The following is a 16,733-nucleotide window of genomic DNA, read 5'->3' on the forward strand; positions in this document are numbered from 1 at the left end:
GCTGGTGGTTCATGATTCTATGTGACATATATTTATACTGTATATGTATATATGCTATAAATATACTCCAACACAACTAAAAATGATAGTAAAGAGACTGCATTTAAAATGAATTTGATGCGTTTTACTGATTTATTTGTTTCACAATTTAACGCTTCATTATTCTCTTTTAATATTGAATCATAATAATAATAATAATCAACAGTTTATTTTCCCTTTCAATATAACTTGAGCACTGAGCCAGTTGTGGAAACCCAGAGGAGAGAGGTGCTTCAGTCCCAGCTGTCACTCAAACTAACGACTCCTCTTATTGGCTCGTGTAATGCTGCAGGGAGGGGCCAGTGAAGAAGGCGCTGTGATAAGTGTGCCTGTTTTTCTGCTCTGGCTATTATCAGAGCAGAGTTGCTCGTCCCATTTCTTGTTAGCCTCCCTGTCTTCCACTCAGCCTCAGCTCATCTGATAAATGCAGAATTCCACAAAAGCCAATTGGCGCCTGACTTGAAACAGATCTGCAGCGATTGTGAGTGGAATGAAAAGAATGTTTCGTGCACATAATTCATGTCCGTGCACAGTTTACAGTTTATGTTGCCTCGTGTAGGTGTAGGCTGGTGGAGAGCTGTCTCGGTCTATCTTTGGTCAAATTACACTCCTAATATAGTTAAGCAGTCGCTCTTCTCAGTTGACATTTTGGACATTTAGTGAGTATGTTGCTGGAGGCCCAGCAGGCACGTTTCTGCCTGTCTCTTCAGTGTGTGTGTGTGTGTGTGTGTGTGTGTTGTTTAAAACATGCACACAGCAGCAGTGATGTTGTGGCCTGGTTTGCCTTACTAGGACAAGCCAACATCAGCACAAGCAGGAGGGTTTATTCAAACTCCCACTTGCCTTTAAAAAAAAAAAAGAAAAAGAAAAAACACAACCCAACATCCCAGTTACAGCATGCTTCTGTTGCCTAGCAACCGGCAGTGTCTTGAGAGGGAAGAGAGCCGTCATAGATGTGTATGTATATCCGTGGCTGAGAGCGAGAGCAAACACACTCTGCTGCCTCTCCCTTCCCTGTGGGCAACTCACTCTGTCTCTCTCTCACCACAGCCTCACCGCCATGTAATGGGGCAGAATTCACTCTTCTGCTCAACCAGTGACCGTACACACGGATTTATTATGAACACATACACTCATTGGCCACTTTATTAGGTACACTGGACACCTAATGGAGTGACAGGAGTAACACCCAGCGTGGTCCAACCTCTTCAAGGTTTGACATGTTCGGCATACATCGGTTGGAAGAAGTGCTTCCTATTATTTTTGAACTAGTCTTCTGACCTTTGGCATCAACAGGGCATTTTCGCTTAAGAACTGTCACCAACTGGGTACTTTCTCTGTAAATGCTAGAGGCGTTTGTGTGTGGAAATCCCTGGAGATGAACAGTTTCTGAAGTACTAGTCTGACCATGTTCACTGTCACATAAATCACCTTTCTCTTTCTGTCGCTCAGTTTGAACTTCAGCATGTCGTCTTCACCAAATGCCTTGAGCTGCTGGTGTGTGATTGGCTGGTTATATATTAGCAGATGACTGTGTGTACCTGTTTTGTTGCTTTATAGATCATTTGTAGGATAAAACATAACAAAGATGACACAAGGCGCGATAAAGTTCATGGTCTTTTATTTGAAAAAAAAAACAAAAATAAAGACTAGCATGTACAACTTGGAATGAATGTAAACTGAACTCAGATGAAGAGCTGCGAAGACTGGTGCTCTGACACTCCTAAACAGCATGCGCTGCAAACACAGTACACCCCTCACTATGCTTTCGTCTGAGTCGAGAAACAGAAGAAGAAAAAGAAAAGTGAAGGCCAGTGATTCTCTCTTGCAAGAGGACAGACACTCCATCTCAGCAAAGAAAAGAAAAAAAAAAGAAGAAAACAAAAGAAAGCTCACCGTAAGACTCTTTAACTCCCCCTCCTTTTCAAAAGGGCAGGACGCACAACTACTAAGATGGCCGTCCAAATAACATAACAAAAACAAAAGAACATGCCAAACATTTGAAAATGTATTTTTTGTACATAATTTTTTTCTCGTTTTATCTAGCATACAATTAAAACCCATTCCACTTGAACTCCACTCTCATCTTAACAGTACAGGGTTCTCTCTCCAAATACAAAAAAACTGTACCAAACCAACAAGAGGACAGCTTATAGTGGAATCAGCACGCTCTGGTAGCCCGGAGGAGGGATGTTGGTGTGGGGGACGGGGGGGGGACATGGGGGTTAGTGCTCCGGTCTCAAGCTGCATGCATGAAGAACAGAAAACAGAGAGAGAGAGAGAAAGAAGAGATGGCCAGCCCAGACATTTACCACTAGCAAATGGAACTGGAAGGAGTTTGCCAAATGCTTTTGCTTTAGTCTGAAGGTAGTAGTTACAGGGTTTGTTGTTATTATTTTTACTTGTTAAGTACTGATGCTAAACTGATTTCCGAGGGGGAGGGGACAGGATCACTAACCATCATTTTCATGCAGATATTTTTTGTATATTTTTATATTTTTCCTGTGTGGACAGAAGGATAGATTAATTCAACATTCAATTATTTTCTATACAGAAACGGTATGAATAAATGAACATTTTTTTTTTCCAAGAGGTAAGTAAAACATTTTAACTTTTTTTTTTCTTTTTTGTTTTCTCCTAAGAGGGTCAGGATGGGGCGGACAGGCTTCACTTTGCAGTCATCATCTGTACAAACTCTGCAGAGAGAGAGAGAGAGAGAGAGAGAGAGCACACAAAGCAATCAGGACATCAGGTTTACAGCTTTGGCACAGCCTGCTGCCAGTAAGAGCTGCTAAATTGTTAAGTTTTATTATTTTTTTTTAATCAACTCGAGCAGGTTCAGAACAGCCTTAATGGTGTTCAATTTCCAAATAGCTTCCATGTTCATCTCATCAAATCCATTTGATTAAAAAGCTTTTACGTTCTGGAGCAATGTGACGATGAGAAGCCTGGGTTGCAGTGGGAGTGTGTGTGAGGAGGGCACGTTTCAACCACGGCTTTGTAGACTTTTCATAAAGTACCAACAGCCTTCTAGAAGACGAGCTCAGTCTGTGGTGTAACGTGTCAGGAGACTGAGGGTAGCGGGATGGGAGATGGACAGAAAAGCACTCCTGGCACACTGATGATAAATTCAGAGGGATGATTTTCACCCATCTCTGTTTCACCAGGCTCCATCTATAGCCCCTGTCGTATCACTAATATTATGTGTGTCTGGCTCAACTTGCAGTCACCCTCAGAGAAATACACAGGTTAGAAAATGATGTGCTCTGGTCTCCCTGTTTAATAAAGCTAACATCGTGGCCTAGATACTTCTGCTAAGCTATTTCTGCACCAGTATCTACTTCCTTTACAAAAGTCTTTATTTGTTATGTTTTATTTCCTTTTCTTTTTTTTGGTGTTAATTTTACCTTCGTAGTTGACCTGTCCGTCTCCGTCAATGTCTGCTTCTCTGATCATCTCGTCCACCTCCTCATCTGTTAGCTTCTCTCCCAGGTTCGTCATGACGTGACGGAGCTCTGCTGCGCTGATGTAGCCATTTCCATCCTGGAAACGTGTGGGGGGAGATCGTGTGTGTAAAAAAACATGTAAAAATATCCCCACAGGCTGATAACTGCTTCGGCAAAAACAAATTCCCACTAGATCAATTATGAGCGGATATTGCAGTGAGTGTAAAGCATTAAGTAGGAAACGGATATCTTCTTCCCCCCATCTGAATACTCTTACTCACACACAAATACTACAGAGTACTATAAAACTTTGCCAGGCACAGAAACAGTGACATCATCTCTTCATTGTACTTTATTTAAATCAAAACTCCACGTTTACCTTGTCAAATACCCGGAAAGCTTCACGAATCTCCTCCTCACTGTCTGTGTCCTTCATTTTTCTGGCCATCATGGTCAGAAACTCTGGGAAGTCGATGGTTCCATTACCTGTAATGGGTGATCAATGAGTCACATTTAATCAGCAAAAGCTGCAATTACTTAACAGCTAAGTCCGATAAGTAGAGATAATATATCCCATCATTTAGCTGATGGAAATCACCTGACTGATATTCATTTAGTGCTGCGGTCAGCTTTTTTCCCCACCTGTGTGCGTGTGCGTGAGCGTGAGCGTGTGCGTGTGTGTGTGTGTGCGAGAGAGAGGGACGGTAGCATTTACATTATTGTATGTGGCATCACCTCTCCCCTGAGGCGTTTGTGGCAGTGGCGTGAGTAATCACAGGGAGGATAGCAGACCTCAAATCATTTAAGCGAGCACATTCCTTCTTGTGACAAACACTACTACTGGTGAGGTGGAAGTATATACGTGTGTGTGTTTATGCTTCTGCCTTTAGGGAAGCCCCAGGAGGAGGTTTACTGATGTTAGACACAGCACAGCAGCATTGCAGTTGGGGGGTGGGGGGTCTACAGAACAGTTTGGCTTGGATGCATGTGAGGCTCATCTCTCCTGATGCCCTTGACAGAAACTGAGGCTGAAGGGAGATTAACAAGGACAATAATGTGTAGGGCGGGGAGCTCCACCTCTCCTCCCCAGTTTTATTCATCTTACATTTTATTATTCTTGTTAAATATCTGGAAGCATTTGCATGTGTTCATGTGAACATCCAAAAGTATCTTGTGATGCATACAATGGGTGCAACAGGATCAATATCCATGTTGCAGTTGTCAAGACGGGATTAGCGGGGGATCAGGTTGTCTTGTCAAGGGAGGGGATCTATGAGGAGCTCAGCAGCTCAACCATGGATGGAAGGGGTGGGAGGGTGATAAATCTAATGGTGGTAAACTTTGGTTATATGATGTGCGAAGTCTGAAAGGTTTGAATCTTTGAGAAATTAGCGAGGAGACTTAAGTGACTCGGTGGATGGTTTTCAGCACATGCCTCAGAGAGCAAGATATAGAGAATGGATGTGCATGGGTGTAACGGATGTAAAGGATGCAGTAATTTGATGGGGCAGATGGTGACCTGATGACTCTGGGTAACAATCTAAGGACCTGTTATCTAACATACAGAGACAGCTATGAGCACTGAGTAAGGGAGGGGGGGGTGTCTTGCAGTAGGGCAGGAGTACAAGTGGAAAACCATCATCCTGGGGGCACAATAACAAGAGAAGCAAGACAGCCCTTAAGTGATATCTGCTCAACTGCACCTAGAGCCAGCTGCTGTAGTGGAAGATTGGGGGAGGGAGGGAGGGAGGAGGGCAGGCAGGAAGAAAGAGAGAGAGAAAATGGTAGGAGGGAAAGAGAGAGAGAGAAAAGAGAGGGAGGGAGTGGGTGGTAGAGAGGGAGATGGAGATGAGGGAGATGTGAAGAGGAGAGAATATAAGGAGTGAACCGAGTGGGAGATGGTACGATTACACATAAGAGGTGCTGACGCAAACTATAGAAGGCTGAGGCATCACAGCGCACTTGTATGTGTGGTCATTGTTTGATCTGCATCATAAAGTCAACTATCATCCCTGAGATACACTAAGAAAGAGTGATTGTGTAACGACGATGAGTGACGTGGCGGGACTTTGTCATGCAGTTATTCCATCCATAATTCAAATGCCTTATCTTGTTTCTCACATCTCTTTTACATATTTTACCTCATATGGTCTGACAATGCCAGAAATAAAGAGCACCCCTGTATATCGTGCTGTAATCCACACTTCACATTAAGTGCAGCTTGGCTTTTACAAACAAATAGCCATCTCTCCATCTAAAGCCTATGTCCCTGCTTCCCATTCATTGTCGTTCTTGAACCACAGCATCCTTGTTTGATAAATAAAGCTGATTTTCAATGGTCCAGCTGACATCCCATGGCTGCCTATGTGGGTACGAGATGTGCAAAGCGCAGAGAGGCCTTATGTAACCACTTTTATTTTCCATTACTAGCTTCAGTGCTGTCTGACCTAGATTGCATCAGCCAAGGGAGGCAGAGGCAGAACAAGGGGATGTTAGTGATGGTGTGTGTGTGTATGCTTGCTCTTTAGTGTAACTGAATGGGAGGGCACTAAGGAAGGTAGGAGGACATTTCAAAAGAGGGACAGCCAAGCTGCGGAGCAATTGATTTCTCCTGATCAATGTGGTCCCATTTACAAAATCCTATAAGCTGACAGAGCACCACAGGGGTAAAGGCCCCGCTGATGGCTAACATCCTTGACTCCACTGCCCAAGGACAGTGAGTTTGGCAACTATTTGACAACATCTTTGACTCCTCCCTTGCTTTCCTTTTCTGTCAATACCTGTCTTTCATTTTCAATGCCTTTGAGTGACGCTGCAGTGGAGTTGAATCTGTCCCACTTCTGGCACCCAGTATGGGGCACCAACACTGACAGTCTTTTGACACTTAGCCTGCTTTTCTCACCAGCACTGCAAGCACCTCCTGCACAACCATACCTCTGACACTGAGTGACTTAACTGCTGACACAGAGGGACACGTCATCTGAAAATAAAGCTGGCCGGACAGTTGGCTTGGACAGTTGGCAGAAAAGGGAGGGAGGTGGACAACAACATGACTGATGTGTTTCAAAATGGGGCAGTAATGGGGCGGTCTGTCTAATCCCACATCCATTTGTAACAGAGGTTTTATCTCTGCAGTCATGCAAGGATATGTTAAAATAATGGCTATATTCTACCGCAGCAACTGACATGAACTAATGAATCTCTCAGTACATTTGGGATTGAGCTGAAATGATGAGCTGTACAGAAGCATTCTGTAGAAGCCTGGTCACAAAATCATCCACACAACAGAGGCAAATTCCTGCCGTCTTTGTTATGCAAGACATTTTTAACACTGCTTGATGATTTAGTCAAGTCTTCTGTTTATTCTTTAATAGAAATCAGGACTAAGCTAAGTAATCTTACCCAAATTGGATGCAGTTTGTAGTGTTTAGTGTATGTTACAGTATAGTTTTTGGAAAATAAACCACCACCAATAGCACACTTTTTTCTTTTTTTATATCTTTTGGGACCAATTAAGAGGGATTTGTTATCTCTATTTCCTTATTTGGCATCTTATATGTCCTCTTTAACAGAGAGCTACACGATTTCTCTCATAACAGGAATAAGAAACTCTCGGTAAATTTGAATATATTTAGTATACTGACCGTCAGCATCCACCTCATTGATCATGTCCTGCAGCTCAGCCTCTGTGGGGTTCTGGCCCAACGACCTCATGACGGTGCCAAGCTCTTTGGTGGTGATGGTGCCGTCGCCATCCTTGTCAAATAAGGAGAAAGCCTCCTTGAACTCTGCAGGGGTGGAGGAAATAGTGACAGTTTAGATAATTGTGGTGAAACAGTTGTAGACTTGCTATATGAGGACACCACATGTTTGCAGGTTTAATGGATTGTTTTAAATGTTGTGTTGAGAGGAGCTGTGTTAACTCAGTTCATTTTCAATTGGCGCACAAGAGTAAGACACACAACTGAAGCTATAAATGTGCTGAGCTAACGAGGATCTTATCTCATACTGAACGGCAAGACCATGAAGCCCCATCCAAGAAAGTGCAGGCAATGGTGAGCATTAGTGCATGCTAATTAACCACAGAGGGGGTTTGACTGAGATGAAACTGATTGCCTCCAATTTTAACACAGAGCTCACATCATTTATTTATCAAGAATATCAGTTTGGTTGAGTGCTTGAAACTTCATGCAAGATGTGCCTGAAAAGTGTCTATTCACTGCATCTTTATGGGTTTCCGTCCTGACTCATGAAATGCTGGAAATACTTCTTCCCCTTACTTCCTTTTCAGTTTGTGTAAACTAATTATCTACCGAGGGATGTGGGCGCCAGATCCTTCAATGTTCTCTTTCATGTGATGTTCTCTATAGGTGAAGTAAAAGAAGCCAGAACTGATCCACCATTAGCTGGGAAACGTGTGAATAAAGGGACTTGACTGTGAGGTGAAGTAAAGGAGAGAAGATTTCTCTGTTCCTACCTGCAATCTGCTCCTCTGTTAGTTGGTCAGCCTGTGGTTGGGAAAAATAGGGAGGGAGAGAGAGAGAATAACATGAGTGTTATTCAATAAGGCAATTATTCCAAAACCCAAACAGTTTCGTCATTACATTCCTCTTTGCCCCCACCCACCAGCCACCACGCGGCTTGACACAGTGTCCACAGTGTTCAAGAGGCTGTTGGCCTCATTGCAAGGCCACCACCAAAGCAGTAACTGGAATCTACTCATATGGCTGCAAAGATTTACCAGTGACAATGCTTTCAATGACAGTGAGACGCTTCAAAATGCGTAACCTAATAATCCCTTAATATATTTTGTCAAAAGTACATTTTGCTCTCAAAATTGAACCATGTCTAATTGATTTTGTCCCTTTGACGTAAAGCTGGTCTCAAGTCTGACTTTAAATGCCATATAATTGATTCTACTGCTGACGATCTGGTAGCAAAGGCTTATTTTAAAGGTTTTTAAAGGGTTATGTTTGTTTGGAGGGCGTTTGTAAAGCTGGCTCCATGGGATTGTATTAAAGTAGGCTGTCATGGTGGTCCTCGCAGTGTGGACTGCTGGGAAACAGCAAGGTAGCGTAATTAAACTGATAAAGTGCTCTCTCCAAACCAGGAGAAATTGGTTTGACAGGGCAGTTTTAGGACATTTCAGCATAGGAGTGTTTCCCATAGTCCTAGCAACCGGGGAAAGAGTCTTTCTTGGTTGCCACAGTTTGGTGCCCCTCCCAGTTTGTTCCATCCACTAGCTGGGGTTCTGTCCTGATGGATAGTGACTCACACATGCTTTAAATGGCTTGGAAGCGAGTCTCCAGTGCCAGGCCTTTTACATAGATGGATCCAGACTGCTTTGTAAAAGGAAGCACCGATTTGAAACAAACACCCACAGCAGTAGAGTGTGAATACAGAGCTTGTGGTGCAAAAATGTACTCCCACAGGTACCCTGTACCTCATCAACGCTTCATTATCGTTTTATTATCAGTAACACAACACTGACATGATTGAGCCTTGAAACAAAGAAGGAACACACCCCAGGCAAACATGAGCAGATGTGCACATACACATACTAATGTACTTTGAACACAGACAGTCATGGGTCTCCTTTAGGGACAATACATAGACACTTCTCTTTACTTTCCTGGAGAACAGAACCACTTCGAGCCTAACCTAAATCCCTGACCCAAAAATCTGCTTTCTCTCAAGTGATTACACAGCTTGTGTCCCCAATTGGACAAGCCCTCCCCAGTTAACTGGTTTTGACTTAAATCTGTCCTTAACAGTAACCTATGACAATCTCTCTCTCTCTCTCCCTCTCCCTCTCTCTCTCTCTCTCTCACACACACACATCTCTCTTAAAGGCGTTCTTTCACAACACCAATACTTTCCATCCCTGTTTTCAATGTGAATTAGTCAGAGTCGCCAGTTCTGCGTCTGAGCAAATTCCTCCAGCAATCCATGTATTTATGTGTTTGTAAGCAATCAAGCTGTGGATACAGCCGAGCCCACCGCCAATAAATGAGTCACACTCAAAAGACCTTTTTAACAGCAGACATTTGAACATGGCACAGGTGAAATTTATGAAATTAAATACTGAGACGGAGCCATTGTTAATGTTATCAGTAAGATATGTGCTCTTTCAGCTACAGTATTTCAGAGTGTCTGCTATGAAAGACGCTTGTCCCATGTGTAAACCTGGGCCTCATTGCATCCATGTGCTGAGGTGAGGGTACTTTAGTTTGCCAGTGAATTGAATTTCTTGCGTAATGACTCAATTTGGTTACGAGGGATGAGATTGAGCAGATCGCCGCATGATACACTGCAAGCTGACCTTTAGCTGCTCAAAAAGACAAAGGGGCCTGTACTCATGGCCTGAACAACAGCAGCAGCAGCAACCAGAGGATAAATTGATCTGGTCAGCGAGGGGTTGTTCATGGATGACTTCAACAGTGCTCATATGATTAGCTGACATGATTCAATAACCTGCTCCTCACAAAAGAGCTTGTTTGTCTTCTTCCTCCCCGCACCCTCTTCCTGTCTCCATTTCTATCTTTGACAAAGGGAAATGTCAAGAGACAACACAGCCTTCCCAGCACAAACATGCCACCCAGCATGCACAATATTTTGACTTCTATTCAGCTGTTTTGTTTTCAGCCGCCATCTTACCCAGTTCCTCTTGTGTCTTATGTTCTGTCCTTGTCCTGACTTCTCACTCTTCAGTGGGGATGAGGCTCTCTTCCTATCTTAGTCATCCTCTTTGTCATACTGTGTTGCTCCTGTTGTATCTATGCAGTCTCCTGTCCCCTGCTGTCTCTCTAAGTGGAATGGGTGTGGGGTTTGGTGACTCAGTGCTATGGATCCTCCTTTGGCTTAGGCCCAAAATGCTGGGGCCTGAGAGTGCTACTGCACTGCCCACTACCAGCCCATCCCTTCCTTTTTGCCTTTTTCTTCCTTTTTTCCCCTGGCACTTGGACCGCGGCCATCACCAACTCCTCCTCCCAAAGACCTTTTCCCCCCAATGATTATTTTTTTCTCTGTGTGTATGTGACTGTGACCATACTCAAGAGGAAACTCCCTGTGAATCACCATCCATAGTGTCTTGTGGACATGGTTGTTCTGGCTGCAAGACATCCACTGTTAAAAACAGCTTCTTTAGCATTGTGTGTTTGTGTTTTTCGGGGGGGATGGGTGGTGCTCTGCTGGCAGTAGTCCGTTGGCACGAGTCAGTCAACAACTCCCAGTTGCCCAGGCAGCCATCCTCGGGCAGGCTTTCCAACCTCAACTGCGGGAGGCAGTTCACCGGGCCAGTGAGGAATATCTCACTTGATGCCTCACCACACCTGCACACATCCTCCCCTCTTCATTCTTAATTCACTATTATGGGGAATTCAAAGTAGTGCCAGAGAAACCCCATTTTTATTTTCAGTTTGTACATTTTATCAACACTTATCAGGTCTTTTGAATTGAAGGTTCTCCACTGTGAGGTACCCAAACAATTCTCAAAACGGTTTCTCTATATTCACAAAAGGTGCAACAACCGGCTGACAGATGGGTGTGACACACACTCTCAAACACACGCTAGCATTCATCATGACACGCGCACAAACACAAAGAGTCAGTGTGACACAACACTCTCTTTCTATTGGAGCCCTTAGCTCCAGAGAATGCTGAACGCCTCTTCTCTTTGAGGCTGGACAAAAGACAGTGAGGCCTCTGGGCTGGGCTGCATCTGGATGGGAGGAGGGAGAGAGCACGGGGCAGCTGTGAATCAGTGGTAGAGCAGGTCATCCCTCAACCAGAGGGTTGTGTGTTTGAGACTTTGCTCCACTTGTCTTCATGCTGATGAGTCCCACAGCAAGACACTTAACCCCAAGTTGCTCCTTATGGTTATGCCGGCAGCGTGTGAATGGGTATGATAGATATGAGGTAGAAAGAGTGCAGCAGATAAATGTTGTATGAATGTGGTAAAACTGGAATGTAAAGCAGCTTTGAGTGGCTATCATGACTAGGAAAGCACTATATAAATAGAGACCATTTTACCATTTAAACAACACCAGCCTCCCTACACCCAGCAGACATGGCTGCTCCACCATATGGCCTGGTGGCAGTTGGTGGCTGGGTACTCCTCCACACCATGGAGCGCACAGTACTGCACTCGGGACATGGAACATGGCTAGGTGTTGCCGCCAAGCATATAAATTATTCACTGCAGTGGATCAGATGTCCGTCAAGTTACTAAACATGCATCAGCAAACAAGAGCGTAACAGGAATATGATAGGGCCTTAGCATGGTCCGGCTACTTATTCGATACTTCCACCTCAATGGGGGAGGCTGTTTCCACCTCAGTGGGCGTATTGATGCAGACAAGAGGCTTACGCCTGTGGATTTAAACTTTTCAGAGATGCTGATACGCAGGCAAACACTGTAACAATTCCACTTTACACTCCAATTACTGTGCCGCGTTGCAACATGAAACTGCATCGTGGCTTGATACCATATATGGGATATTTGATCAGAGCAGCGGGGTGAAAGAGGCCTACAGCTTCTAGGTTCCCTCTGGCCATTAATGATCTATCAAGCTTGATAATCAACGAACCAGCATAAAGGCCTATTTTTCACATCTACATCTGGTTACTTTTTCGAATGTGACGTTGCCGGTGATGAGGCTGTTACATTAACTAGTGGCAGATGTTAGTCTGCATGTGAGCATGTGTCTCAAACAACATCTGGTCAAACAGGTTTCATAGAAATTACGTTTCATAGAGACAGTTTCATATCATATGAAACAGTCACATGTAAGGTAACAGTAGGGAAACACAGCAATGTTTATATTTCACAAGTGATGTCACTTTTACATACTGATGACGTTTTTATTATGGCTACTGGCTAGTAGCAGAAAGAGCTTCTTGGACAACTCACATTTGCATTACATCGGGAATTTGCAAAGAGGCAACCAAATCAGCCGACATGACACAAACGATAACACAGCCGGCAGCAAACCCTCATACCCTGCAGTAAAGGCGGAACTGCGTCTTTCTTCCACACTAATACAGACCAACCAGGCTGCACAACTTCGCTATAACCTTGTAATTACAGAATATGGTCTGTTTCCGTTGCGGAACACTGACGAGACTCAGTTGTGCCATTCTCCCATCATGGCACAGCACGGCACGGCACGGCTTGAGAAGCAAGATGGTGCAACCTAGAGAAAAAAGGAGAACCAACTGTTCCTATTCACGCCGCTTTAACAGAAATGAAAACGCCAACGTCTCTGTGCCATTAAAGAAGGTGCTGTCTCTTACAGAGGAAACGTCAGTGTTAGTAAAACCGTTACACACGTTTCCAAACACGCCTGCGCTCCTCACACTGTGATTGTACCACACACACGCAATTATTATGCTGTAATAACACAATGTTAACTTGCGAGTTATTCCCATGACACCAAATCCAGTCCAGCAATCAATTGAACATGCAGCACGGAGCCATGAAGCGCCCACTTGTCCCGCTACAGCCGGATAGCCGATAATGCTCTGTATGAATTGCGCAGTTATGAGAGAAATGCGTTCCCAGTTTGAATGTGGTTATGATTTCAGACAAAGAATACACGCATTAACAACGCTAGTCCATAATTGGGCTTCGTGTTAAAAAGCTAAAACGCACTAAAACACGAAACGCGGGCGTTTTCCGTGCTCGTCTTCCCGTACCGAGCAGCTCATAAGAACAACCGAAGACTGAACAGCAGATATGGGAGCGATAAAAAAACATTAAACCGCGTGTACAGCTGCAGTATGAGCATCCTGTACTGCTAATATAACCCAATTTCCCCCGGTACACAGAATGAATGAGAATACATACCATGTCGGTTGGTGTTGTGTGCTTGTTGGTCTGTGGAGGCAGACTAGGAGTATGCTCGTTCCTTAGATGGAGTTCCACTGGCGGGTTAGCAGCGTGTATATTGGCCGTGGCCAGAATGGGGATTGTCCTGTGTATCCCTCCGCCGCACTAGCGCCTATCCCACTTCCTTATTTCAATTCAGCGCTGTTGCAGCAGCAGCTCAGGCCTCCAGCTGAAGACATGCCAATCACCAGGCTGAAAAGCCTGCAGTGCACAGCATCCTGACACACAGTTAGTCACAGAGGCTGAGCATCACTTCATCCATCCCTGCAGAATCAACTTTTCATGACTATAACACCAGTTTAATGAATGAAACAAAAAAACCTGCATAATAAGCTGTTCACATGTTCCATACCAGCAAGCAACGTCAAACTCATACAAGTCCTATTATTACATTGTTGTGAGTGATGATTGAAGGTGATGACTTTGATGTCAGTTATATTCACAAGCATGTCCCACTTTTGCAACAGCACATGCTGCAGATGAACATGACTTGCAATAAGGAATATTTGATGGGAGTTTGTTTGCTCAGCCCCCTGAGAGCTGCATTTAAGCTGCAGGTAAACGCTGCAGCAATGAAGCAGCAAATTTAAAATTAAACCCAAATAGTTATTGAGTTGTTATGGTTCACATAAACACGGCAACTAACTGTAAGTTGGCAAATTAAAACATCATCATTTTCCAAGCCAGTCATGTAGAACATCCAGAGCTCTAATGTGAATTCTAGTCATATTTATTTTCATTAATCGTTATAAATGTATGTAGCTAAAATTATATATTAGTTATTCATGTGTAAGACAAAAAGGAAGGCACAATATTGGGACTGGTTCCAAATTGAAGTTCCAAATTGAATTTTTTGTAGTTTTTGTTTTTATTTTTTATTACAAAGTTAAATATCCCTCTGTCCACTTCAAAACCATTGCCTTGACCACACAGCCAATTTGAGCCTTTAATCAAAACACACAGACTTGACAGGAAATACTGTACCTTTTAAAATTGAAGCTGATAATTGTGAGAACAAAGTCAATGTATTTATGATATTTAGCTATTATTACCTTTTATTAGTAGTGGTATTGTCATTGTCATAATTATCATAGAAAGAGAGTGGATTCTCCCAGTACAGGGGACTAGTTTGCAGCCGCGGAAGGATACTTCTAGAGTAGGAGGCCGCCTGGTTGACACTGGAGAATTTGCGGTGCCGGTTTGTGATGTGGTCTCTGATTGGCCGTTGCAGACCTGCAATATTATACTGCATGAGTCGGCCGCATCGATTGGCTACACGGGACCTGCATTGCACCAGGCAGTGGCACTTGATGGAAATATAATAAATATAAATACGGGGATGTTTTAAATCAGCGCCGTGTTTCTTCTGCCTCTTTTATGTCTGTAATTATTCAGATTATTCTGGTGAAGACGAGTGGAAAAGGCGACAGAGAGGTTTTCATTGGTGCGGGGTGAATGTTTGATAGGCTCTAAATGGGAAGTACGCAGACGTACTATTGGCTGCTACCGAGTCTGGCAGGCCTGCGTAAAATTAACAACAGAACACGGCAGTGATACTGCTCATTCGGAGCGATTTATGGATACGCATTTTACATTTAATACATCCAATGCTACCTATACGGTTTACTATATGTCATTCTAAGGAGACGGATACGCAGCGTGAAGCTGTTAAACTGAGGTTGTGTGAATGACGATGTAGGATTTGGCAGCAAAGCAGTAAGTATCGCGATAGTACGTGGAGAGAGAGTGTGTGTGTGTGTGTGTGTGTGTGTTCCAGCCTAAGTATCGCGATAGTAAATGAGGAGGGCACTTGACAAAAAGCACCACTCGGTGGACAACGTGTTGAAATCATGAAACGTTTAAAAATGCCTTTTATGAAATGATATAAGGCAGAAACATGTCCATGAATCACTCTCATGCGTCAGACAGTGCAGTTTGTTTTGTTGTTAAGATGTTTCTAGTGTGATTAATGTAGTTATAGCCACATACAATGCCTCACAGTGAGTTAGTTGGTATGTGTGTTGCATATGTAGTCAAGCGTGTGAGATGTAGCACTGTTTCGTAAGCTGATAATAATAATAATTATTATAATACAAAACAAGCCTGGTGCATTAAATGGAGCTATAGTGTACAAGACAGCCGCTGGAATCATTTATCTATATTTATTGGTTGGCCTGCTGATCATACTCTTGTTTTATGTTATTCACTTAGCAGTCCATGTAAGTGTTTACTGTATTGGTACAGTACATGTATGATGTTTTAATTGTTGACAGTGAGTAAGCAATGAAGGAACAGAGACAAAAAACAACTTGACATGATCATCTTCAAAAAACAACAAGAAAACGCTGCACTTCAGACTCAGAAAGCAGGCTGTTAGTCGTCCTCTCCTCAGGTCCAGAAACTCTTAACTCAAGCTGAGCTGTTTGATTTGTTAATCTACCGGAACTAATCGCGACTTCTTACTCTGTTTGTTCGGCACTTTTGTCCTGTTTACCAGGAAAAATAGCTGTTACATAACCACAAATATCCCCCCCCCCACTCTTCCTTTCGGAAGGCTAGGGTACAGAAAGGGTCATAACTTAAGTTCTGGTGGAAACTGTGTGGTGGTTTTGGGGGGTTTTCATCAGAAGATCTTTGTCTATAATCACAATCACAAGGCTTTATTTATGCAGAGCTACATGTAGTAAAATTCAACCTGTACATACTGTGACTGACCAATAACGTGGATGTGGCCTTTTAGAGAGTGCCAGCACACTGGTCAGTCTTGCCGTGTCATCCCCCATCAGTGGCTCTTTGCCCGTGGGGATGGTTTAGAAACACCCAACTCTGAGATTGCTTTAAGCTGACAGGGCAAATGTCTCATTAGAGAGCAACACTCCTCTTCTTGTAACCCTCCCAGCCTTTCTGGCCCAACATGCCACGCTTGATTTAAATGTTTTTCTTTCCCTCCCCCTCTCTCCACCATTTTCTGAACGTGCTGCGATGTATGAGCAGCAGTTGAAATGCATGACTGATTTAATAAGGAGCGCTTGAGAGGAGGGGGCTGCAGCAGCAGCAGCAGCAGCAGCAGCATTCTCACTCGAGCCCAAAGATGGCCCTATAAAGTGGTTTGATGCTTGCTGCATGGGGCCACTTTCTGCTGAGCACTGAGTTACACATGGCTCCACATCAAGAGGAATTAAATCAGCGCTGCTGTTCTCCACATGTCAGACTGCAGCAAAGGCAGCTTAGCTGGATTTACTTAACCGTGCTGTAATGACTTACAAGGCTGATTTAAATTGAAGACAAGAATCAAATTACAAGCCACACTCATCTCCCCTCTGCGTGTACATTATCAACAAAAACAAGCACCAAAAACG

General features: G+C 43.6%; 1 protein-coding gene across 1 annotated transcript; it reads right to left on the minus strand.

The window, feature by feature from the left end:
- Window positions 1–1,643: 1,643 nt before the first annotated feature.
- Window positions 1,644–13,423, minus strand: LOC122783960 (calmodulin-1). The gene is made up of 6 exons (XM_044048952.1): window positions 13,333–13,423; window positions 7,963–7,993; window positions 7,130–7,273; window positions 3,865–3,971; window positions 3,447–3,582; window positions 1,644–2,735 (listed from the first exon to the last, which is right to left on the minus strand). The coding sequence occupies exons 1-6, from the start codon at window positions 13,333–13,335 to the stop codon at window positions 2,707–2,709; spliced, it is 450 nt and encodes a 149-aa protein (XP_043904887.1). The 5' UTR covers window positions 13,336–13,423; the 3' UTR covers window positions 1,644–2,706.
- Between the last annotated feature and the right edge of the window lie 3,310 nt (window positions 13,424–16,733).

The sequence above is a fragment of the Solea senegalensis genome, linkage group LG17 (assembly GCF_019176455.1).
Source record: "Solea senegalensis isolate Sse05_10M linkage group LG17, IFAPA_SoseM_1, whole genome shotgun sequence".
NCBI lineage: Eukaryota > Metazoa > Chordata > Actinopteri > Pleuronectiformes > Soleidae > Solea > Solea senegalensis.